General features: G+C 38.1%; 1 protein-coding gene across 13 annotated transcripts in view; it reads right to left on the reverse strand.

The window, feature by feature from the left end:
- DLG2 (discs large MAGUK scaffold protein 2) overlaps positions 1-25,075 on the reverse strand; it is a 4,792,098-nt gene that overhangs the window by 30,186 nt on the left and 4,736,837 nt on the right. For all 13 annotated transcript variants that reach the window (XM_044071159.1, XM_044071154.1, XM_044071155.1 and 10 more), the window contains one exon: positions 7,571-7,743. In XM_044071159.1, coding sequence (XP_043927094.1) covers positions 7,571-7,743 — 173 coding nt within the window. The remainder of the gene's footprint in view (positions 1-7,570; positions 7,744-25,075) is intronic.

Below are 25,075 nucleotides of genomic sequence, written 5' to 3' on the forward strand. Positions count from 1 at the left end.
TGTTTGTATATATATATATATATATATATATATATATATATATATACATAGACATGCACATATGCTTGTGACTGGCTTCTTTGTACAGGTAGAATCACCAGTTCTAACTTCCTGGGCCCAGTCTGTGAGCCAGCTGGCTATCCATTGAGTGACGAGTTCATACCAAATGGTTTGACTTCATCGACAATTCCTGAGTGGAGTATTGTGCCAAATGCCTTCACCAGGTCAAGGTAGGCAGTGTGAATGGTTTTATCCTCATTCACTGCTTTGGTGATCTTCTCAAAGACATCCACCATGTTGACCCTACCAGAGAAGGCATTACCTACCCTTGACAATAACAAATTGGGTTGGGCTAGTGTCAGGAAGTTTCGTATGTCATTACTGATCATTTCCATGATAATTTTTTCCATGGTTTGCATATGAGACTAGTTGAGATTTATGGATCTGTAGTTTCTAGGGTCTATAGATAGCCCACCTTTGTGCAGAGGGATGGCTGCTTGGCACAAAACCCGTTTTGAAGCTATGGTTAAATAATGATTCCAGAGGGCCTGATAGATCATATTTAATGCTGTTTAGAAGGCTTCCTGGGATATTATCTGGGCTCATCCATGCAGTGTTCTTGGCCTGAGTGAAAGCATTGAGGACTTGTTCCCTAGTGATAGCAGGGGGACTTTTATTAGATGGTATTTCCCAAGGTCAGGTTGAAGGTGAAGGAGGGTTAAAGCTAGAGATTAATTTTTCTGTCAGTAGGTTTACCATATCTTCTGGTTCAGTATAGGTGGAGGTTACAGATGCAGCTAAAGAATGCCAAGGTTGTCTTTACCCTTGGGCGCCAAATTTCTTAGTCTTTATTTTTCCTCTAATTTTTTTGTTTAGTTTAATGAGAGTACTTTCATCCTGCTGAGTTCTACACCTTCTAATCTTTGCCATGATTTTCTTCCTTCTGTTATAGGGCCAGTTGATGTTGTGATTCCACCAGAGCAACTTGTTTTTCAGTTAGTTCTGTATTTATTCCTGGTGGGTACAGCTGCCTCTATGCAGCTTTTAACATACTTCAATAGGGTTTCCGTGAGAAGTTCTGTGTAGATAGCAGTGTTGTCAGAGTTTATGGGGGCTTGAAATTTTGCCAGGTTAGCACTTAATAATAGGAGGTCGGTGTTAGAGTAGCTCCTGAACATTCTAGGATTAGTTGGGGTTAAATATTTTATTTTTACTTCAAAGAAGACTGTTTTGTGGTCTGACCCTAACAGAGAAGGCATTACACTAGGTGGGGTGTAGCACTCTCTCATATTAGTGAGGACAAGATTCAGTATGTTTCCGCCCCTGGTCGGCATATTGAAAATCTGGTCCAGGGAGTTTGTGGTTACAAAATCCAGGAATCTCTGTGCCTGAATGTTTGGTGTCATATATGATTCCCAGTTAATAGTGGAGTAACTATATATAGCAATGCTCACAAAGAGCAATAGGATTAGGCAAAACCAAACAAAATGGCGCTCACTTGGTTACCTGGCTATTACAGTGTATGTGGGTGTGAAATGGTTGATTTCTTAATAAGTCAATTCAGTCTTTTGTAACTATGGCCTCCTTGTCATCATCACAGAGTTAAAAAATTCAAAGTCTGTCTGAATGTGCAAAATATGAGTCTGAAATGGTACTAGAGTCCTGTATTTGCATGGGAAGCAAAGCCCCTCACACCCAAGCGGGTACCCATGAAGTCATTTGGTCTACTGTCAGGTTACTGTAGTAATCTCACATGTCTTGTATGTCTCTCTTACTGCATAGAATTTAAAAGCCCATATTCCATTGTTTCTTTCAGTATACCTCACAGGAAACATCACAGAACTGTGAATGCACTAATAATACTGGGGAAGGGATGTTGCATTGTACTGTAGTGTTTGGTGTTGTGGTGTACAATAACGAGTGAAATGCCTGACAAGTGCGATTAATCAGGAAAATTGATCACAGTATAAATGCATCTGCTGACTCACACTCTGCTATGATACTGTACTTCTCACACTCTGCTATGATACTGTACTTCTCACACTCTGCTATGATACTGTACTTCTCACAGTACCTGCAGGGGCCTGCAGTACAGTGCTTTTGTACTAACATGTAACACACTCTGCTATGATACTGTACTTCTCACAGTACCTGCAGGGCCTGCAGTACAGTGCTTTTGTACTAACATGTAACACACTCTGCTATGATACTGTACTTCTCACAGTACCTGCAGGGCCTGCAGTACAGTGCTTTTGTACTAACATGTAACACACTCTGCTATGATACTGTACTTCTCACAGTACCTGCAGGGGCCCGCAGTACAGTGCTTTTGTACTAACATGTAACACACTCTGCTATGATGCTGTACTTCTCACAGTACCTGCAGGGGCCTGCAGTACAGTGCTTTTGTACTAACATGTAACACACTCTGCTATGATACTGTACTTCTCACAGTACCTGCAGGGGCCTGCAGTACAGTGCTTTTGTACTAACATGTAACACACTCTGCTATGATACTGTACTTCTCACAGTACCTGCAGGGGCCTGCAGTACAGTGCTTTTGTACTAACATGTAACACACTCTGCTATGATACTGTACTTCTCACACTCTGCTATGATGCTGTACTTCTCACAGTACCTGCAGGGCCTGCAGTACAGTGCTTTTGTACTAACATGTAACACACTCTGCTATGATACTGTACCTCTCACAGTACCTGCAGGGCCTGCAGTACAGTGCTTTTGTACTAACATGTAACACACTCTGCTATGATACTGTACTTCTCACAGTACCTGCAGGGCCTGCAGTACAGTGCTTTTGTACTAACATGTAACACACTCTGCTATGATACTGTACTTCTCACAGTACCTGCAGGGCCTGCAGTACAGTGCTTTTGTACTAACATGTAACACACTCTGCTATGATACTGTACTTCTCACACTCTGCTATGATACTGTACTTCTCACACTCTGCTATGATACTGTACCTCTCACAGTACCTGCAGGGCCTGCAGTACAGTGCTTTTGTACTAACATGTAACACACTCTGCTATGATACTGTACTTCTCACAGTACCTGCAGGGCCTGCAGTACAGTGCTTTTGTACTAACATGTAACACACTCTGCTATGATGCTGTACTTCTCACAGTACCTGCAGGGCCTGCAGTACAGTGCTTTTGTACTAACATGTAACACACTCTGCTATGATACTGTACTTCTCACAGTACCTGCAGGGGCCCGCAGTACAGTGCTTTTGTACTAACATGTAACACACTCTGCTATGATACTGTACTTCTCACACTCTGCTATGATGCTGTACTTCTCACAGTACCTGCAGGGCCTGCAGTACAGTGCTTTTGTACTAACATGTAACACACTCTGCTATGATACTGTACCTCTCACAGTACCTGCAGGGCCTGCAGTACAGTGCTTTTGTACTAACATGTAACACACTCTGCTATGATACTGTACTTCTCACAGTACCTGCAGGGGCCTGCAGTACAGTGCTTTTGTACTAACATGTAACACACTCTGCTATGATGCTGTACTTCTCACAGTACCTGCAGGGCCTGCAGTACAGTGCTTTTGTACTAACATGTAACACACTCTGCTATGATGCTGTACTTCTCACAGTACCTGCAGGGCCTGCAGTACAGTGCTTTTGTACTAACATGTAACACACTCTGCTATGATACTGTACTTCTCACAGTACCTGCAGGGGCCTGCAGTACAGTGCTTTTGTACTAACATGTAACACACTCTGCTATGATACTGTACTTCTCACAGTACCTGCAGGGGCCCGCAGTACAGTGCTTTTGTACTAACATGTAACACACTCTGCTATGATGCTGTACTTCTCACAGTACCTGCAGGGGCCTGCAGTACAGTGCTTTTGTACTGACATGTAACACACTCTGCTATGATGCTGTACTTCTCACAGTACCTGCAGGGGCCTGCAGTACAGTACTTTTGTACTAACATGTAACACACTCTGCTATGATACTGTACTTCTCACAGTACCTGCAGGGGCCCGCAGTACAGTGCTTTTGTACTAACATGTAACACACTCTGCTATGATGCTGTACCTCTCACAGTACCTGCAGGGCCTGCAGTACAGTGCTTTTGTACTAACATGTAACACACTCTGCTATGATACTGTACTTCTCACAGTACCTGCAGGGGCCCGCAGTACAGTGCTTTTGTACTAACATGTAACACACTCTGCTATGATACTGTACTTCTCACAGTACCTGCAGGGGCCTGCAGTACAGTGCTTTTGTACTAACATGTAACACACTCTGCTATGATGCTGTACTTCTCACAGTACCTGCAGGGGCCTGCAGTACAGTGCTTTGTACTAACATGTAACACACTCTGCTATGATACTGTACTTCTCACAGTACCTGCAGGGGCCTGCAGTACAGTGCTTTTGTACTAACATGTAACACACTCTGCTATGATACTGTACTTCTCACAGTACCTGCAGGGGCCTGCAGTACAGTGCTTTTGTACTAACATGTAACACACTCTGCTATGATGCTGTACTTCTCACAGTACCTGCAGGGCCTGCAGTACAGTGCTTTTGTACTAACATGTAACACACTCTGCTATGATGCTGTACTTCTGACAGTACCTGCAGGGCCTGCAGTACAGTGCTCTTGTACTAACATGTAACACATTCTGCTATGATGCTGTACTTCTCACAGTACCTGCAGGGGCCCGCAGTACAGTGCTTTTGTACTAACATGTAACACACTCTGCTATGATGCTGTACTTCTCACAGTACCTGCAGGGCCCGCAGTACAGTGCTTTTGTACTAACATGTAATGCACTTCCTTTTTAACACAGACAGTCTTCAACAACAGGGCAATGCATCATTTCAGTTACACCATTAGCAAGAATGCTACTTAATTGATCATGCTATCTGCACATTTGCTGAAATATACTAAACACATTCTGCTTATATATATTTATTAAAACAAATTACATTATGATTTACCTGTAGTACCCTTATGCTAACACCAGTGTAGCAGTCATGGCCAAGTAGTATATTCTTAGGAAAATGTTCATATAATAAATCCAAAAGTATACACATTTGCATTGCCTCTGTGGTGGAGTGGGGTGTTCAGTATTTCACATGATTGTCACTGTGGTGGGGTGTTTAGTATTCTACATGATTGTCATTGCAGTGGTGTGCTTAATATTCCACATGATTGTCACTGCGGTGGGGTGCTCAGTATTCCACATGATTGTTTTTTGTCACTGTGGTGGGGTGCTCAGTATTCCATATGATTACCACTGTGGTGGGGTGCTTAATATTCCACATGATTGTAACTGTGGTGGGGTGCTCAGTATTCCACATGATTGTCACTCACTGTGGTGGGGTGCTTAGCATTCCACATGATTGTCACTGTGGTAGGGTGCTCAGTATTCTACACGATTGCTGCTGTGGTGGGGTGCTCAATATTCCATGATTGTCACCGTGGTGGGGTGCTTAGTATTCCACATGATTGTGACTGTGGTGGGGTGCTCAGTATTCTACATGATTGTGACTGTGGTGGGGTGCTTAGTATTCCACATGATTGTGACTGTGGTGGGGTGCTCAGTATTCTACATGATTGTGACTGTGGTGGGGTGCTTAGTATTCCACATGATTGTCACTGTGGTGGGGTACTCAGTATTCCACATGATTCTCACTGTGGTGGGGTGCTTAGTATTCCACATGATTGTTATTGTGGTGGGGTGCTCAGTATTCTACATGATTGTCATTCACTGTGGTGTGGTGCTCAGTATTCCACATGATTGTGACTGTGGTGGGGTGCTCAGTATTCTACATGATTGTGACTGTGGTGGGGTGCTTAGTATTCCACATGATTGTGACTGTGGTGGGGTGCTCAGTATTCTACATGATTGTGACTGTGGTGGGGTGCTTAGTATTCCACATGATTGTGACTGTGGTGGGGTGCTCAGTATTCTACATGATTGTGACTGTGGTGGGGTGCTTAGTATTCCACATGATTGTCACTGTGGTGGGGTGCTTAGCATTCCACATGATTGTGACTGTGGTGGGGTGCTTAGTATTCCACATGATTGTGACTGTGGTGGGATGCTCAGTATTCTACATGATTGTGACTGTGGTGGGGTGCTTAGTATTCCACATGATTGTGACTGTGGTGGGGTGCTCAGTATTCTACATGATTGTGACTGTGGTGGGGTGCTTAGTATTCCACATGATTGTCACTGTGGTGGGGGTGCTCAGTATTTTGAAGGATTGTCATTGTGGTGGGGTGGATGGCCATGGTGGTGCATCAGTTAGTGTTGCCACCTCACAGCAAGAGGTTCTCCGGTTTGATCCTCAGCTGGGGTGCCTTCTTTCCGGAGTCTGCATGTCCTCCCTGTGGTCACGTGGGTTTCTCCGGCTGCTCTGGTTTCCTCCCACATCCCAAAGACATGCTGTAGGTAGAGTGGACACTCTAAATTGGCCCTGGGCTTGAGTGTGTACATGTGTGTGCCTTCTCTGGAAGGTTGGGCACCAGGCTGGCAACTCAACACCATAAAACTCCACTGCCAATCATGAGAAGACAGGTGATCCACTGTGGCAACCCCTAACCGGGAAAAAGCCGAAAGAAGAAGACGTCATTGTGGTGGGGTGTTTAGTATTCCATCATTGTCAGTGTGGTGGAGTGCTCAGTATTTTAAAGGATTGCCACTGTGGTGGGGTGCTCAGTATTCCACATGATTGATAAAACAAACAGTATAATCCAAGGCATATGGGTCACACTTCACTGCAAGGCATTGCTGCAGCTTAGTTCCATTTGTACATGGGTTTGTTGCTCTCATTTTCTTTAGCCAGGTAGTAATGATGGTGAAATACCCACTTGATTGGGGATATGTGTGCAAAAGTGCAAACATTTTATTAAGAAAGTCACATAGTAGAAGTGAGTATGACATTCTCAAAATAACCTAGGTGTGGTAGGTATAGTAAAATTATGCCCCAGATTCATAACTGTTTCTACAAATTTTGTCTCCATGTCAAAACATTCACATCCTCACCTCTTTTTCCTACTGCACATTACAACAATTTGTAGTATTGCAGAGTGTTTTATTAATCACAACCAAAACAATACCACAAGCTTTTTATGCTCAGGAAATGTCTGTAAATGATTTTAGTTTAGCAAGCCACTTCTCAAAATACAAAGAAATTATGCAAAGCTTTTTATTTTTGCATAGCTTTTATAGGGGCTGGAGTAAAAGCCATGCAATCTAAATGCATTCTGTCTCCTAAAATAAATAAATGGCTTAAAAATAAATAACATGCAAATATAAGGTGGCAAGCACGAAATCTGGTTTATTACACAAAACACCTGCATACAATACATTTGCCAATTTATTGAGCAACTGTAGCCTGATCTGCGTAACACATTTAGAAAAATTGCATTAAGCAAGAAAGGTGCTTTTTTTATGAAAAATGAAGGTGCCATGGCAGACTAATTAATGCTGGAGTAGAATCTTCTAGGTAATTAACCTGTTATATAATGTCCATGCATTGCAGTATCAGTAGTAAATGACTCACCCTTTCAGCTACATATCGTACTGACTGGACACTCGTTCCATAAAGATTGTCATTATACTGCCCTGCTTCAATAAATTTGTGCTCCTGGATATCTCGCTCCATTTGTTCTCTTGACTGAACAAAATGATAATCCCTTCCATCTACTTCATAATCTCTTTTCGGTCTGGTGGTATCTTTGTGGGAAGAAACAGAAACAAATCCATTTTTAAAGGTAATTGCCTAATAATGAAATAGATTTTGTCTTTCCTAGTGATATGCTTATTAATGTATACATTGTCCTTCTCAAAGTTAATTTAAGAAATTGCAAATCATTCAGTACTGCAGTAATGGAATTATGGTTTGGGATTTGCATAACTGCATCTGTTGGTAGAAAACTGTTCACTAATGAAGATAAAGTTAACATCAGCAATAACCATAGGCATCCATGCTCACGCAATGTAATCTGTTTCATCACAGAACTTTGTCCTGTTATGCAATGATAAGCCCTTCTAGGACTGACTAACTTTTTGTATGTTGCTCCTTAGATACCAAAGAAGAAAAAACATCACATATACAGTATATTTTTTTATATTTTAAGAATCTATATACATTGTTTTATCATTCCTTTGTCTTCCCTTAGTATGCACACCCTTGCTTTTAAAATGTACAATTTAATTACAAAAATGCAATTTCCAGTAAAGTTATTATTGGCATGAAACTGAAACAAAAATAGAACACTGCAGTTACTATTTTGTATCATATGGCAAAATTACAGATTATCATCTGTGTAACATTAGCAGCAAACAGCATTATCTCAACAAAGCAGCTAACACCACCACATGGGCCCACATACAGTAAATCATGGCTCAGCAGATCAGATCATGCACACTGAATAATAAATTCATATATACAATAAATCATATGATACTAAAAAGTAATAATTCCCTGACCACATACTGCTGTGTCACTGTAGGCTACTAACATTTTGAGATGCCACAATTTGCATAAACATAGAAATATGAAAATGTTAAGCTGATTAGAGTACGTTTTTATCTTAATTTAGTCATTTTCTTAAGTCATAGATGCAGGTCAGGTGCATATTATTCAGTTTCCTAGTTTTTCCTACACTTTGCAAGAGTTGCTTTATATCTGTCCTGTATGTTCTTGAATTCAGACACTATTTGATTCCAAAACGTCCTCAAGAAGGCTGTTTATACTATGAACACAAAACACTGTAAAAATGCATCCCACCATCACCCTTGTTGTTTCCACATCTACTCCTTTGTGTTTTTTTTTTTCAAAAATATATCCTGTGGAATATGTTGGCCCCCTGGACTTTAACAATTCTTCTAGGTTTCTTAAATGTTTCTGTTACATCCCCCAGTGTCCTCCTTTCTTCTGTCATGTGCACATTAAGTTGCTTTAACCTTTCTTCATAATTCCCCTGAACAGACCCCTTAGTATTTTTGTTACATTTTCTGAACATTTTCCATCCGGTTATTATATTCTCAGAAGGAGACTTTACAGAGCTGTATGTAGTTCTCCAAGTATGCCTTGAACAACTGTCAGTGAAGACAAATAACTTCCTGTTTTCTAAATTTCAGTTTTTTTTTGCCATACATTTCCAAATCCTCCAAGCTACTCTTACTTCTTTGTCTAACTGATACCATGTTTTTGGTAAATGGATAAAACTACTACTATGAAATTACTGCAACAGAAATATTTGTTGTTCTTTTCATAAGTAATAAAAAGTTATTTTGCCCTTAATGCTTCCATACCTGCACTAGCCACAATTATTGCATGTAAATAAATCACCAAAACACAATGCCAACCCTCATTTAGTCGCACAGTGCATCAAAAAGGCAAAGATGAACATAACAAGTAATTTGAAACTGCAACTGGTGAGAAAAAGCATTTCAGGATGATTTTAGCTATCTGTTCCACAAAAAATTGTGCAGGATCATAGAAATCTAATGGGAAACTGTTATAGTTGCATATACAACAGTAACAATTAAAAACAAAAAGAACCTTTGATTACTATTTAGAAAGTCCTTGAAATAAACCAGCAGAACCATAGCATAAAAACATATAGTTTATAGTGGGGGATCCCCATACCCCCAGCACAGGGATTTACCCTCACACCCCCTTACTTAAATATACTAACACCAAAACTGTACTGCCACAACCAAAAAGAATACATCATGACAGTACAGTAATTGACAGAATATAAGCCAACTATAGCCCACAATGACAAACTAATTTCAGTGAGTTGTGACAGCTTCACAACCCGCTAGTAATAGTAGCAGCAGACAAAGCTATTACCAGCTTACATATTAGTAAAGGCCAAAACAACAATACAAAAAAATTACTTAATTGACCACTGTGCATCGAAAAGGCAATGATTGACACTCCAAGTAAACTGAAACTAAACCCATCAGGAAGACATTCTAACACTACTTTGACTATTTATTCAAAAACACTAAACAATACTACTGATTTATCAAACAGTCACAGAAATCTAGCAAAAACACTACTAGAGTTGCACATTATGCATTTTGTGAGAACTATCTACTGTGGCTATAGCCCTGTTTTACTTCTTGTGTTTTATCTCACCTCCTCTGTATCTAGTAGCTGGCCAGAAAGTTAATCTAGAAACTGGACCAGGAGGTTATCTCTACTGTACTATCTTAAATGAAGTTCAGTGTGAATATGACCTTGACTGATATAAGCTGCAGCTGTTTCTACAGTTATTGGCTAGTCACCCACCACCATAGCAGCAAGAATTATGAACATTAATAAGAAAACTTAAAAGAATGCACTAATATGACTTTCTGTTTAAATGCCTTTTTTTAATTAGCATTCACAGGAATGGATGCTCTACAGTGGAGAAGAAGGATGAGTTGCTACATGACTTCTTGATGTAAAATGTAGAAGTGGTTCATTACTTGGTAATGTAACAGTTACTCTGAAACAGAATACCTCTTGACTAATCCAACAAAAGTCAGGAAACTGGTGATAAACCACACAAAACTACAGCAGCACTGAATCCAAGGAAAAATCGTGCAGATACAAGGAAGTAGAGACCAAACTTCTCAAGGCTTCAAAAACTCAGCTTTAATAACAGATGTAACATGTAAGTGCTTTCACAATGATAACATTGCTTCTTCAGACACAATTACTCACAAACTAATCATCTTATATGCCATTCACAATTAATTATACAATTAAAAACAATGAGTGGACCTCTCTGTCCCTTAAACTACAGGGAACATAACAATCATTACACATAGCATTCTACATGTGCATAAAAATGCATAAAACCTTACAAAAATTACTTGTAAAAATTGTAAAAAAACATTCTAAAATACACACAAAATATAATCACTTCCTCTTAAGTTTATGTGACTTTAAAACAGGCTTTATAGACACATAGTTGTTGAGATCAGACCCCAAATGTGCACCCGGCCTCAAAATTGAATGGAGTTCAACACTCTCAGTTGCATTAACCATATCACCCAACCTAATATTGTCCTTTAATACATGCAGGACTTGAAAAACAAATGTATGTGTAGGTCCTGTGTATTTGGAGTGCTTAGCCAGAGCACTATACTCCAATCCCCTATGTGTACAATAAATATGGTCCCTGATACTCTCCCTCAGGTGGCAGTTGGTCTTTCTAATGTAAAACCTAAAATATTCCACACAATGAGCAATATAAGCCAAATTCTTAGTGTTGCAGTCAGCAGTATCCTGAGTTGCCAATCATATCCGGTGTCTGGATGCTTAAAGAATAGAGATTCATCCACATACTAACAGAAGGTGCAACCTGCATACTTTTTAGTGCCAAGCCCCCTTACATCTGGGGGATCCACAACCCTACGACAACAGAGTCTCTGCTTACATGTACATTTGTTCTTATAAACAAACTTAGGTCGACTGCCCACTACTCCTCCTACCCTTTCATCCACTTGTAAGAAGTGCCAATTACATTGCACAATCTCCCTAATGTAGCCAACATCCTTAGTAAAGGATAAAACCATTGGTCCACTATCATCCTATTTTTCTTGGGATGTTTAGCAAAGAGGGATCTGGAGAAGTAGGGTTTAACCCTTGCGGCCCTTTCCTTTGCTATTTCCGTGAAAGCTCTGTCCACCTCAGTCTGAGTGTAACCCCTTCCTAGAAGCTCTTGTCTTAGTGCATCTAAACTGATGTTAAAATCATTCTCTTCACATGACGAATGTGAAATCCGCAAGATTTGTCGCTTCACTACACTAGAAAAAACATGTTATGTATGCATACTACCCCTATGTAAAAAGGATGGTGGTAACATTCCTTCCTATGCATCCTTGTAGATAGACCTCCTGTTTGATCTTGCAAAATCTCAACGTCCAGGAAGTCAATCTTATTGAATGAATATTTGCAATTGAACCTCAAAAACTCACAACTGCTATTCAACACTTCTAAAAAATGTACTAAATCACTCTCCTCCCTTTTCCATAATAGGAAGAGATCATCAACAAAATGTCAGTAAAACTCACCACACTCATCCCAACATTCAAAATATTCCAATACTCCCTACTATCACTAATTCATATTTACACCATTCTAAATTTTTAAAATGCTGTCTAAGTGTCCTTTCCCAGTTACTGGTCTTTTAAAGGTACCCTAAGCTGAGGTTTTATAACATGGATTTAAATTCCAAACATAGTGCCAGAACTGATTTTATTTTGCATTCAGTTTTCTGTTGAATAATTTAAGTACTATTCAGCTCTTCCACCATTTATTTCCTGAGCAGTATCTACTTTTAATAACCATCAACAGAGATCAGCAAAATATACAGGAAGTTAATTTAAAAATTGCACACTTTGTTATTCAGAATATACAAGCATGAATTTTGGAACAATAATGCTAATCTGACAATATCTGCTTTTTTTTTCAGAGGACTACTTTTATAAAGCCAGAGTTTTGTATACTATTTGCACTTACAACGGTTTATACATATGAATTCTGCAACAAACCTGAACAATGAAGATTACTAACATTTAAATTAAGTCAATCCAGATAAATATGTTATAAAAAGATCAGAAGGAAACATGGAATAAAATAAACATATATTTTTTTTAAATACGGGAAAAATTATTGAAATGCAAACAGAGATGTCCATTTTTTTACATAAGAAAAATCAGGACACAGTATTCATAAACTAAAAACACAGGATCATATCTTATAAATTTCTAGCATATACTATCATAGAGGATAATTCTAGTGGACAGTAACAGGTCTGCCAAACTTCCAGATCACTGTTCATAATGAAAAATCAAAGCAAACATCGTATTTGTTAACAGTAATATGACCTAAAATGCATCAGTGAACAGAGATCAGCTTCCATTTCTTCTTATATTTTTAGTGGGCAACTTGCCACAGTTTTAGCAAAATTACGTATTTGTTACTCCAGTCCTAGTCAGATGAGGGAAAATAAAACATCAAATACACTAAACAGTGAACACACTAAAACCTGAATACATACACAGCAGTGAACATTGACAAAACAAACATCCAAGAAAAAAAAACACCAATACCTATTTTCTTTTTGCAGGAGCTGGCAAGCCACTACACACCCACGTAGTGGGCAAGCCCCCCACCTCCAGACTTAAATACATGAGTCTCCCTGAACATGGTAATCACTGCCACCATGCACTGACAAATCTCACCAGCAAAGATTCCACAAGAGAAATATTTAACATAAAAATCCATTCACAAAGTAAATCAAACCTATCCACAACTACCACATAAATCTTAAAACCCACAAGAAACAAAATCTACATAAAATATGAGTTTTGGTATTATTGCCATATATATATTTATGTGAGTCCTGGTGTAAATTGAAATTCATATGGTCAACCTGTGGATTTTTGACACATACAAAATGTCAGACAGCTGTGCAAGATTGACAGTCCCTGCAGTAACTGGAAATGCCCTTTCCCTATGGATTGAGAGATTTCAAAGTTGTGTATATAATAAGATGGGGATCTGGGGAGGGTCTTTATTTCTGCATGTTCTGAGGATCAGCCTTAGAGCATGCAGGTGTGTTGATGTAAAGCATGTCAATATTTCCATGGATTATTAGTAGTAGCTCCATAGCTGTGTTTGTGTCTGTATACAGTAACGTATACATATACACATTACATGCAAATTTAATGTATTAGGACTACTCAGCATAAACTCTTTCCTTATAGTGTCATGTAATATATTGAAAAGAACTGAGGCTGAGTTTTAATTTCATACTGTCAAATATATCAAAATTTTATTTAATTCGGTAAATATAATTGTACTAACTTTTTACCTGAAAGTGCAACACAAATAATAAGCTGAAAATTGTGGAGCTAAAATTTGATTATGAAAGCTTCAAGCAGTAAGTGTAAATGTATTTTATATAACACACCTTTACAGTATTATAAATGGTTTACATTCTGGGATAGTTTTACAGGCTGGGGTCTTTAGTAAAACAAAGATTTACTCGAGTACTTTCAAGAGCTCTTTTAGTTCAGCTAACAGTTGCACTTCAATTTGTTATATACAAATCAGTAACTAGCACTTAAAATATCCCACATGTGCAGATGTTATGGTTACTTGTACAAAACACAAAAGACACTCATACACACACATGATGTAATACATTTTACTGGACCAACACAAGTTTTGCAATTAATCAAGCTTTTGAGCTGGCATGAGCCCTTTTCTCAGGTGTTTTTAAGTTACTGTTGTTAAATACAGTGGTTAAATATCCACGTTTGGCTAGAAAGGGAAGTACATTTATGTTCAATGGGCTAAACAAGGAAATCTTGAAAATGCTAGAGTGGAAAACATACATCTCTCGTTACCCCTCTGAGAGGGACAGTATGTGCAACTGAATGTGTATGTGTACGTGTATGAAAGAAGGAGAGAGAGAGACTAAAGGTGTAGAATAGGGTCACAATATACTATAAAATAAAATGTTGGCATATTACAGTAGAGTTAATGTTCATTAAGAACAGAAGATAACACTCGGTGAGACACCCCTCGCATTAAGCGAGACAGTAAATCTCAATGTGTAGGGAGATTATTTAAATTCAGGGAAGGAAAACAAAAAGCTATACTTTGTCAGCTGCTAGTCTAAACAAGCAATCTTTTTGAGACAGAGGTTTTGGTTAACAGAAAGTATGAATTAGCAAAACTGCTCAGTTCACAATGATGAGAAAGGCAGAGACTAACAATAGAATGATATATAGTGTTAGAATGCACATCGTTTGGAATTAATACACTAAACAGGCTGTGGTTTAACTAACTGACAGAAAACAGAATGAAGGAGAAAGAAAGAGAGAAAAAAGAAAATGGTGTTACATAGCATAAGATTGTAAACAACAGTAGAAGGGGATAACGTTTTGTTATAATTCTAAAATTGTCTGAACATTAAGGTTTTTCTGACTTTTAAGTTTACTGTTACTATCAATCTGAGCAGAATGCAGCTTTATGTGAAAATGGCTATTCTCTCATCATAAATAAGATACAGGTGCTAAAACATAGACCCCAGTAATCTTAACGGATATGACAGTTCTTTAAAGGACATTTTTGCACACCTTTGAAAAGAAGAACAATGGAGATTAAATTAATCCATTTGAAAGTCACTGGTATGAACCTGGTTATTGGTTTTATCAGACACTATAATATATATATATATATATATATATATATATATATATATATATATATATATATATATATATATATATATATATATATATATATATATATATATATATATATATATATATATATATTTATATATATATATATATACATATATATTTATATATATATATATATATATATATGAAATTTTTCTTCTGAGCAACTAACAGTGGACATAAAGTATGCAAATGATTTTATTTTTTCTTCTGGTAATGAATGATTTGATGAATTTACTCTGAATTCAAACTGATGACTATTTCAGAATATTAACAGCCAAGTATAGTTGTGTACGTTAAACTTAACATAATAGCAGATGTTCAAATGATCACTACTGCAGTAGATTTATCTACATGGGTAATCTTCTGCCAAGGATACAATGGCTGGCAAGCTTCCAAACCTTCATGGCATCTTCCACTCACCCAAACTGTCAAGCAACTAGAGCTTGAGCTGACTAAAAAAATAAGTCTGGGTGTGAAGCCTCCCAGAGCTTTCCTGTCAGCAGAGAGAGGGAGGCTGAGGCTTGAAAGGACAATGATAGGAATAAAAAGGAAATAGATGCCCACAGCTGGCAGGAGGGAGGGAGTGACTACTGCAGCAGTGATCATTTAAAGATGTACTGTTATTTTAAGTTTAGTTTACACAACTGTACTATGTTCTTCATATTGATCACTGCTGCAGTAGCCTTAGCTATATTGGCAGATTATCATATATTTGAGAGGAGGAATGAGAGGGTACAAGAGTCCTTGGAGAATGGTCCAAGCAAAGCTCAATCTAGACCTAGAGAAGGAATCAAGCTTATAGTGCTTTGTAAAAGAATGTACAGACGACCAAGTATCAGCTGCTAGAATACTTCTAGAATCCAATCCTTTCCAAAAAGACATAGATGAAGCCAAGGACCTGGTAAAGTGGGCCTTGACCCTCCCTGGAATATATTTGACATGGTGAGTATAACAATAGGTAATAGCCCCAGACAAACATTTAGAAATGGTCTGTTTTGACACAGGTTGTCTCTTCTTCTTCTTACCTTCACAAGAAATGAGCAATTGATCTGAAGATCTGAAAGATTTAGTTCTGTCAAGGTAGTATGATGAAAGGAGGTATTGCCATCTATTCCAGGAGAAGTAGGGCCGTGGATGTGTAACATATGCCAGCACAGCTAGCTGGAATTCTATAAATAATTATATGTAATTGGTATATTGAACTGATTTGTACAGATGCTTGTGTTGAAAAATATACCAACAGTGGGTCCTCACTGTATTGTAACTGATTAAATGTATATGTTTTAATAGATGATACTGGAAGAGAAGAGGTTAAGCTCAGCCCCAGCTAACTTTTAGAAAAACATCTTGAAATTAAATTACCTGGTTTAGGCCATAAATATTGTATCTTACAGTTCTGATTGTAGCCAGAGACTAAATGTCTGTGCCAGAGAATGGTTTATTAGCTCCCGTAGGAAGAGTGAAAGTGTTTTATGGTTTTATAGCTTCCAGATGCTATAATACATCTCAACAAAGCTTTATATGTATGCATGGTAACACATATATGCTAAATTCTAGTTTTGTTTCTAGCAATGGGGTTAGCATGGGAACCAGAAGTCAGATGGCCAGATGCATGTGATGTCTGCCATTCTGCAATCTAGGACAAAAATGATGTTTTAATTCCAGATGAGAGAGAAATCTCAGTGCACTCTGTTTATATGACCTGAAAAAGAAGGAAGACCACTTGCCTACTTCATCTTGCCCAGGGAATAGTAATCTTTAAATCAGCCATGAAAATATATTTAGATTAGTTAAATAATATTTTCTGTCTCTGTGTGAATCCATTCATCTGTGTATTTTAATATTTCCTGTGATTGAAACTCTGGTGTTTATTGTAAATAGATATTCTGTATTTTCATAGTATTTTATTATTAATTACTAAATATATTTAAAATTTTCATTGTGGCTGGTCCTTTAGAAAATATTTTAATCTTTGAGAGTACTTATATCGAATTTGGTGACTCGGTGGCCACTCCTGAAGCCTTACTACATTCGTCAAACACTATCATTGGTATTAATATTAATTTCACTTAGTATAATTGGTTACCCTTGTAAGAGCCTTAGAGTAGCTGGCTTTGGAGTGTCTGGTGGCAGTAACTACCTTGCAGTCTGGGCAGAAGGGGGAATATCTAGTAAATCTGTGCCAGCCTTTCCCATGTGTGTTTATGTGTGTGAAAATCAAGTCTCAAAGAGTTAGTGTGTCAGCTGTTTGGAGCAGGGACACAAAGCACTGGTTTCACAGAGAGGGTGGTGGAGGACTTGGCTTGGACACTCGGCTGATGACTCAACTGTATAGCTGTGCCAGTGGGGAGTCTTACTGGGGACTTGGAGGGAGACAGAGAGAGAAATCCAGACCCTGGACTGAGTGTGTTCCCTGTGGGCTCTTAAGGGAAATTGTGCTTGATGCAGAGCTCTGCATCAGGAAATACTGTGTGGATCTAGTTTTACTCCAAGTGAACATCCCTCTCCATTGTCAGTGGTGAGGATTCAGGCTCCTTGATTACTGGCTCAGAGAGGGGACATCACAGCTAGTACATGAGTAGTCTGTAGACATCCAAGCTATGGAGTATCCTTTCTCCTCCACTTTTAGGTTCAGGAAAGAGAATGTGGAGATGGGTAGTCTGGCTTAAAATAAACCTAGATACCACTTTAGGTATAAAAGAAGTATTAATTCTCAAAGAAATCCTGATACTATGAAGAATGGGGTAGGGCTGGCTCACCATAAGAGCTTGCAACTCAGATACCCTTTTTTGCAGAGGTCAATGCAATCAGTAAAACTGTTTTCCATGTTAAGAACCTCAAGTCAGCCAGATTAGTCAGTTCGACTGGAGCAAGTGCTTGTCTCTAACACAAAATTAAGGTCCCAAGGAGGGGTCACTGGTTTACTTTGAGGACAGTTATGCAAAACCCCTTTCAAAACATTTTGATATGACACTGCTTTGAAAGAGAAGGATCCATGGGAAGACATGCTGAAATGGCTGATAAATTAACCTTTATAGAGGAATAAGAAAGACCATATGAAAGTAACTTACACACATACTGTAAAACCAGTTAACAACCAGCTCTGAATGGGTGCTAATATAAGATTTTCAAGTAGCAGGCTTTTTGCCTCCATTAGTACCTGCTGCATGTCCTCATTAAATGGGCACTTAAAAGGAAGACCCTAATATCCAGCAGTAAATTGAAGATGATTGATGTTGGGGTGTATCAGCACATCTTCTTGTGTGGGTAGGTCCACATTGTGAAGCAGTTTGTGGTAATTGCCCATGGCCATTTCCAAAAGAAGAGGGAGCCACAGTTGTCTGGGCCAGAAGGGAGTCACCACAATGATCTTGGGGACCTTCTGAATCTTCAGGAGTACCCTGGATATTAGTGGAATGGGAGGACAGGCATAGATGAATATTTCTGCACAAAGAAAAGACATCTGTCTTCCAGGTATTCTTTTGTAGAGTCCTGGAACAGAATTTTTCCAATTGATTGTTCAGAGAGGAGGCAAACAGATCTATTTGAGGAATTCCCCACAGATGGATCAAATCTTAAAAGACCCCCTGATCTAGTTTCCATTTGTGAGTGTCTGCCTTGGTCCTGCTCAACTTGTCTGCCACACAGTTTTGCTCTAATGGAATGTAGGATGCCTGTAGAATGAGATTGTGCTGTTAAGCTATACCCCAAGAAACATGGTTAGTCTGCAAAGTGGGTATGACATGGCTCCCCCTTGCTTGTCGATGTGCCATATGACTTTGGTATTGTCTGTAACCACTTTAAGAGGTCCCAAGGACCAAAGATGACTCAGAGAATTGAGTGCCTTAATCAGTGCAAGCATCTTCTTGGTATTTATGTGCTTGTATCTATCCTTAGTGTCCCGCATGCCCTGTACTTGTATTCCTTCTGAAACTGCTACCCAAGCAAAGTTCGAAGTGTCTGTGGTGACTGACTGCTTTGGAGCAGGGGGGAGAAGAGGAGACCTGGATTTAAGCATATCTGTTGTCTTCATCAAAAGATTTCTCTTCTGACAAACTCCAGTACTGGGATCTGAAATGATAAAGGGGGTTGATGCTGGGACCAATGAGAACTCAGATACCACTACATCTTTCTCATGTGGAGTCTTGCCCATGGATATCATGACAATCATAGATGCCACAAGACCCAAAAACCTCAGGTATTCCTTCCAAGTGACCAAAGTCTGACTGTAAAACCTTAGAAACAGATCTAAATAAAGATAAATTTTGTTTCTTTTTTTCCTGTGGAAAAAAAGCTCTTTGAATGGTGGTGTCTAGTTGACATTCGAGGAACACAATCCTGTATGAAGGAGTCATGAAAGACTTTTGGGTGTTCTCTTGAAATCCCACATTGTGCCAGAAATCTCTCACTCAAGAGACAGAAATTCCTGACATTTTGAAAAAAGACTCTGCAAAGATAAGAAAGTCATTTAATATGGAAAAATGTGGATTCCATGTAGCCTGCAATGAGCAATAACTGGAGCTAGACACTTTGTGAACACTCTTGGTGTAGTGGTTAGACCAAAGGGTAAGGCAGTGAACTTATAATGTGATCTATGCACAAAAAAACTTAAGAAACGCCTGAGGTCTGGATGAATAGGGATGTGATAATAAGTCTAGTGTTACCAGGAAACTTGAACGAGGAAGAAGAGGTAGCAGTCTGTGATGTGACATCATTTTGAACTTGGGCACTATCACAAACAGATTTAGGAAAGAAAGATCCAGAACTGATCTCCAAGTATTTTGTTTCTTTCTTTGGCACTAGGAACATCCTTGAATAAGCATACTCTTCTGTGACAGAAAAGCTCTGAAGACCTTCGCTTCCAGACTTATCTTTTATTCAGCTCTGCTCGAGCTGCTTGATAGTTTGGGCACATGGAAGATACTCTGAAACTTTGAAAGCTGTCTGGCTGTTATATCCTTTATTAGGATATAACCCATATAGCTAAGGTTACTGCAGCAGTGATCATGAAGAACATCTGTTAAGATTACTGGGGCTTATGTTTTAGCATCTATATTTCATTATGACAAGAGAATAGTTATTTTCACATAAGGCAGTATTCTGGTCAGATTATTAGTCACCATAAACTTAAAAGTCAGTAAGACCTTAATGTTTAGATAGTTTTAACATTATAACAAAACTTTATCCAATTCTGCTGTTCTTCAGAATATTGTGCTATATAACAGTACAATTTTCTTTTCTCTCTCTCTCTCTCTCTCCCCTTCTTTCTCATTCTCTCAGTTAGTTAAACCGGAGCATGTTTAGTCCATTAACTGCATACAATATCCATAAATTCTAACCATATATATTATTCTTTTGATATTCCCTGGATTTCTCATTATTCTGAACCGCACATTATTGCTAATTCATATTTCTTTTTAAGCAAAACCTCTCTCTCACAAAGATTCCATGTTTAAACAGACTAACAGCATACAATCAGTTTACTGTCACACAAACAATCCTGTTTCTTTTTACCTAATTTCCATCTTCTATTTAATCGTTTAACAGCATTCCCACCCACCTTTATCCCTCCCATACTGCTTTACACTATATACATTCATAGTTACACTCCTCCCTAACAGCACCTATCTGTGCTTCATTGTATCTTCTACTCACCCCCCCCCAAAAAAAAAATAATTTCTTCCTATTTTAACTACATTCTCATACTTTGGCCTTTTAAACCCCTCTATTCCTTACCTTCCAGGGAAGATATTAGGACAACCTAACTCGCAGACTTCATAGAAGATGCTTCTTTCTTACTTACCCTTTATCAGGTTTTAGACTCCCACCACTAAATATCCTTCTACTCTGCAGCTTCTTTTTCCTTCTTGATCCCTACTTCCCCACTACCTGCCAACTATAACATACAGATCCCTTCACTTAATCGTGCTACTACTCAGCTTATCCTATAGTCTTCTCATCCTACTAGGCCAGCTCTCATCCTACCATGACTCTCAAATAGCTCTCCGGATCTCTCCAACTCTGCTCCAGCCACTTATTCATTCTTCCTCTCTACACTATCCACACATCGCAACAAAACTATTTAATGACGGTCCTCACCATTACTCCAGATATAAACTAATTAACTCCACTTCAATTCAAACCAAAAGAGGAGGAGACATTAACCTTAATCCTGGTCACACCTTTCACAATAAACATCAAGATAATTCTCTTCCACACAGTGCGGTAACCCTACAATGGTCAACCCCCAAACCCAGTAATATAACTTTTGCTGTCATAAATGTTAATAAAATGTTGAACTATATGTCTGTATTACCCAAAATAAGCCTGATATTCTCACTGTAACAGAAACTTGGTTTAAACCTGGCATTACCAACTCCAAAATTACACCTCCTGACTATAATATCATCCATAATGACTGTATAAAAAGGAAAGGTGGTGATATTGCATTAATATTACCCAACTGACACATTTCCCCTTATAACAAACCAATACCAAATTAAAAAAATTATAAACAAATATGTATTATTATTCTTTACATCAACAATATGTTGCCTTTGACACTCCTGGTAACAATACAGCTATACTGGAAGATATACTACATTGGATATCCATAACAATTCCACAAGAAAAAATACTGCTAGGTGATATGAATATCAACTGGTTGGACATAAACACTAGTTCCTCTACATCTAGCATGAATGTATATGGTTTCCCACAGCAAATTAATAGCCCCACACATTATAGCAAGACAGCAAATTGCCTTTTAGACTGGATCCTAGTATCAGACAGTAGCAAATACATCACCACAGGTACAATGTCAGACTCTCTCGGTGATCATCTCCCAGTCTATGTAACCAGATGTCTCACACATCTACTTAAACAGTATGTTTATAAAACAACACTCATCATTTCCAAGTATAACCCAGAAATGTTGTTTACTACCCTATCATCTATTAGCTGGAACTTCTTAAAAATCTTCCCCTTAGATCATACCTCTCAACCTCTTAGCACAAAAAATCTGGACAAAGCCAAAAATAATGTGGGGGCAAAGACCCAGAAATATGGACAAGTTTTAGATATTGCTGCAAACATACAAAACAGGACTGTAAAAAAACAAATTTATTCATTTTTTACAGTCCTGTTTTGTATGTTTGCAGTCTTAAACCTTCAGTACTTGTTAGTACTTTTTACACGGTTTACATGACATTTTATGTCTGAATAAAACATTTGGGAGTACTGCTGCGTTTGGAGTTCAGTTCTTTTGCGGACTTTCCCAGTTGACAGGTATGCTAGATGATGCAGTAATTGAATTCAGTACAACTTTCTTGAATATACTAAATAGCCCAGCACCTGCTAGAAGAAAGAGACTAAAAACAAATAACGCAATTTGGCTAACCAAAAAGAGTAGAATGCTAAAGGAGGATAGAGAAAAAGCATGGAATGGATTATAAAAGTATAAAATGCCACAGTATTTTACAAACTTCATAATGCTTTGCAATCATACTAAAAATCAAATTAATGAAGACAAAAAACTATACTATAATAACTTTCAGAATAATAGTAAACACAACCCTAAAAATTCTGGACAGCAATTAAAGAAATCTTGCATCCTGGCCATAAATTCAATACTAACCTCTTTTCCAATAACTTATCACTCAAAACTGTGATACAATTCAGCTCTTATTTCATAGATAGTATAGCATCTCTAATCAAGGGTATCCCAACATCTAATCCTAACCCTACCCACCAGCCACGTATCATCGCATCTACTTTCACCTTCAAACCTGTGCCCACATCCTATATAGAACTACTATTAAACAAACTCAAACCATGCTCTACTTCAGCTGATGACCTTCCAAACAAGTATATTAAAATAGCTTAAAATGGCAGCTGTTAGCATTGCATATGCTATCTCAGTTCTTATAAATTGGACAAACCAGGAATCCCATGTTCCCTGTCTCGGCAAAAAGACCCACATTATTCCACTGTGCAAAGGAAGAAATTCAACAGACATTACTAACTTTTGACCTATAGCAATCTTATCCCCCCCACTCCAAAATACTTGAAAATGTATTTAAAAACAATTGCTAAACTATCTCTGGCAGGAAAATCTCCTATCCCTCACACAGTCCTTACCATAGTACTAACACTGCACTTCTAACCTCTATAGACAATAAAGATAGAGATAATGGAAAACTAGTATTCTCCATATTTCTAGACTTGACTAATGCCTTTGACACAGTTTGTCACATCAAAGTTTTACTTCAAATATCCTCATTAGGTCACTACAACTCATCCTTCTGTTGTTCAAAAGCTACTTAATCAATAGGTATCAGTAAAATGACACTCCACATGCTCCCCTTACCTCCCCGTCACCACCAGTGTACCACAAGGCTCAGTCCTTGGTCCCCTCCTCTTTAACATTCTCCCCAGCACCCTCCACACATCCACCCCACAGGCCTTCCTAATACAGTACACAGATGACTCCACTGTCATTTGTACATCTGACAACATAGCACACCTCCCAAAAATTACTCAGGAAGATTTAACAGCAACTGAAACATGGCTTTGTAACACATAGCTCATGCTCAACCCTTTTCCCCAAATCCTTTCCGTTGATAATGCAACCATTAAAGTCACTTCTTATAGCAAATTATTAGGGATGATAGTGGATGATAATCATAAATTCAACCTGTATATACAAAATTGTATCAGAAAAACTCATCAAAAACTACTAATGCTGTATAGAACCAAAAACATTCTTAACCAATGCAACTAAAGATACACTTGCCACTATCTCTTCCCCAAGCTTCTTTATGGCACTCCCATCATCACTAACCTTCAGCCATCACAAAAAAATAAAAACTTGAAAAATGCTATTACAACATTGCTAAATTTACAGCAACTACTCCTTTCAGAACCCACCACTGTATTGCACCAAAAAAACTAAATTAGTTAGAACTACACCATCATTAACAGATACAAAGCTTCTTACCACCTATAAAATTATGCATAATCCATTTACTTGTCCAGCATTAAATAACATTCTGCACAAGTATTGCTCCCGGTCATAAACCTATCAAATCTTTTGGGCATTGTCTGTACTCGTACCTTGTTGCTAATGCTTGCAACTTCTTATCTGCATCCATCAGGTCAATACGTTCACTCCCATCCTTCAAAACCACTCTGAAAGACTTTCTAGCCAAAAGCTGGCTCTGTTCTTGCTTACCACTAGGATAAACTATATCCCTAAATGTGAACAAATACCTGTTCATACCTTACATCTCTTTACTCTCCCCTCCTTCACTTACTTCCTTACTTCTATCAATTTATCTCTCTTGACTTTCTCTATAAATATACTATAAGCCTGTTTTTTTCAGTTCATATTTCAATTCCTGTTTGCATTATGCTAATCTAACTTTAATTTCTCTATTAACGGGTTACAATTTCTCTTAATTATTAAATCATTATCATATAACTTGTATCTATTTTTAATCAATGTTTTTTATATTATGTTTAAATTGGTATAATTACTTAAACTGTAATTTTTTGTATTATTTTTAAAGACTGTAAAATTATTGTTGTTAAAATGTTTTATAATTCTTTGGAGCTCATCTCTCTGGGCCAGCACTGAAAATGTGCTCCTACCCAACTAGACTTTCCCGGTAATCAAATGTTAATAAATACATCAATAAATACAAATCATAACTTTTTTTTCCTTCACCGAATTTAACTAACCTTCATACACATCTCTTGTTTTGTGATTTATTGTCTCATTAAATGTCAGAACAATCTC

This window comes from Protopterus annectens, chromosome 5.part0, assembly GCF_019279795.1.
Source record: "Protopterus annectens isolate FY-2018-M chromosome 5.part0, PAN1.0, whole genome shotgun sequence".
Lineage (NCBI taxonomy): Eukaryota > Metazoa > Chordata > Ceratodontiformes > Protopteridae > Protopterus > Protopterus annectens.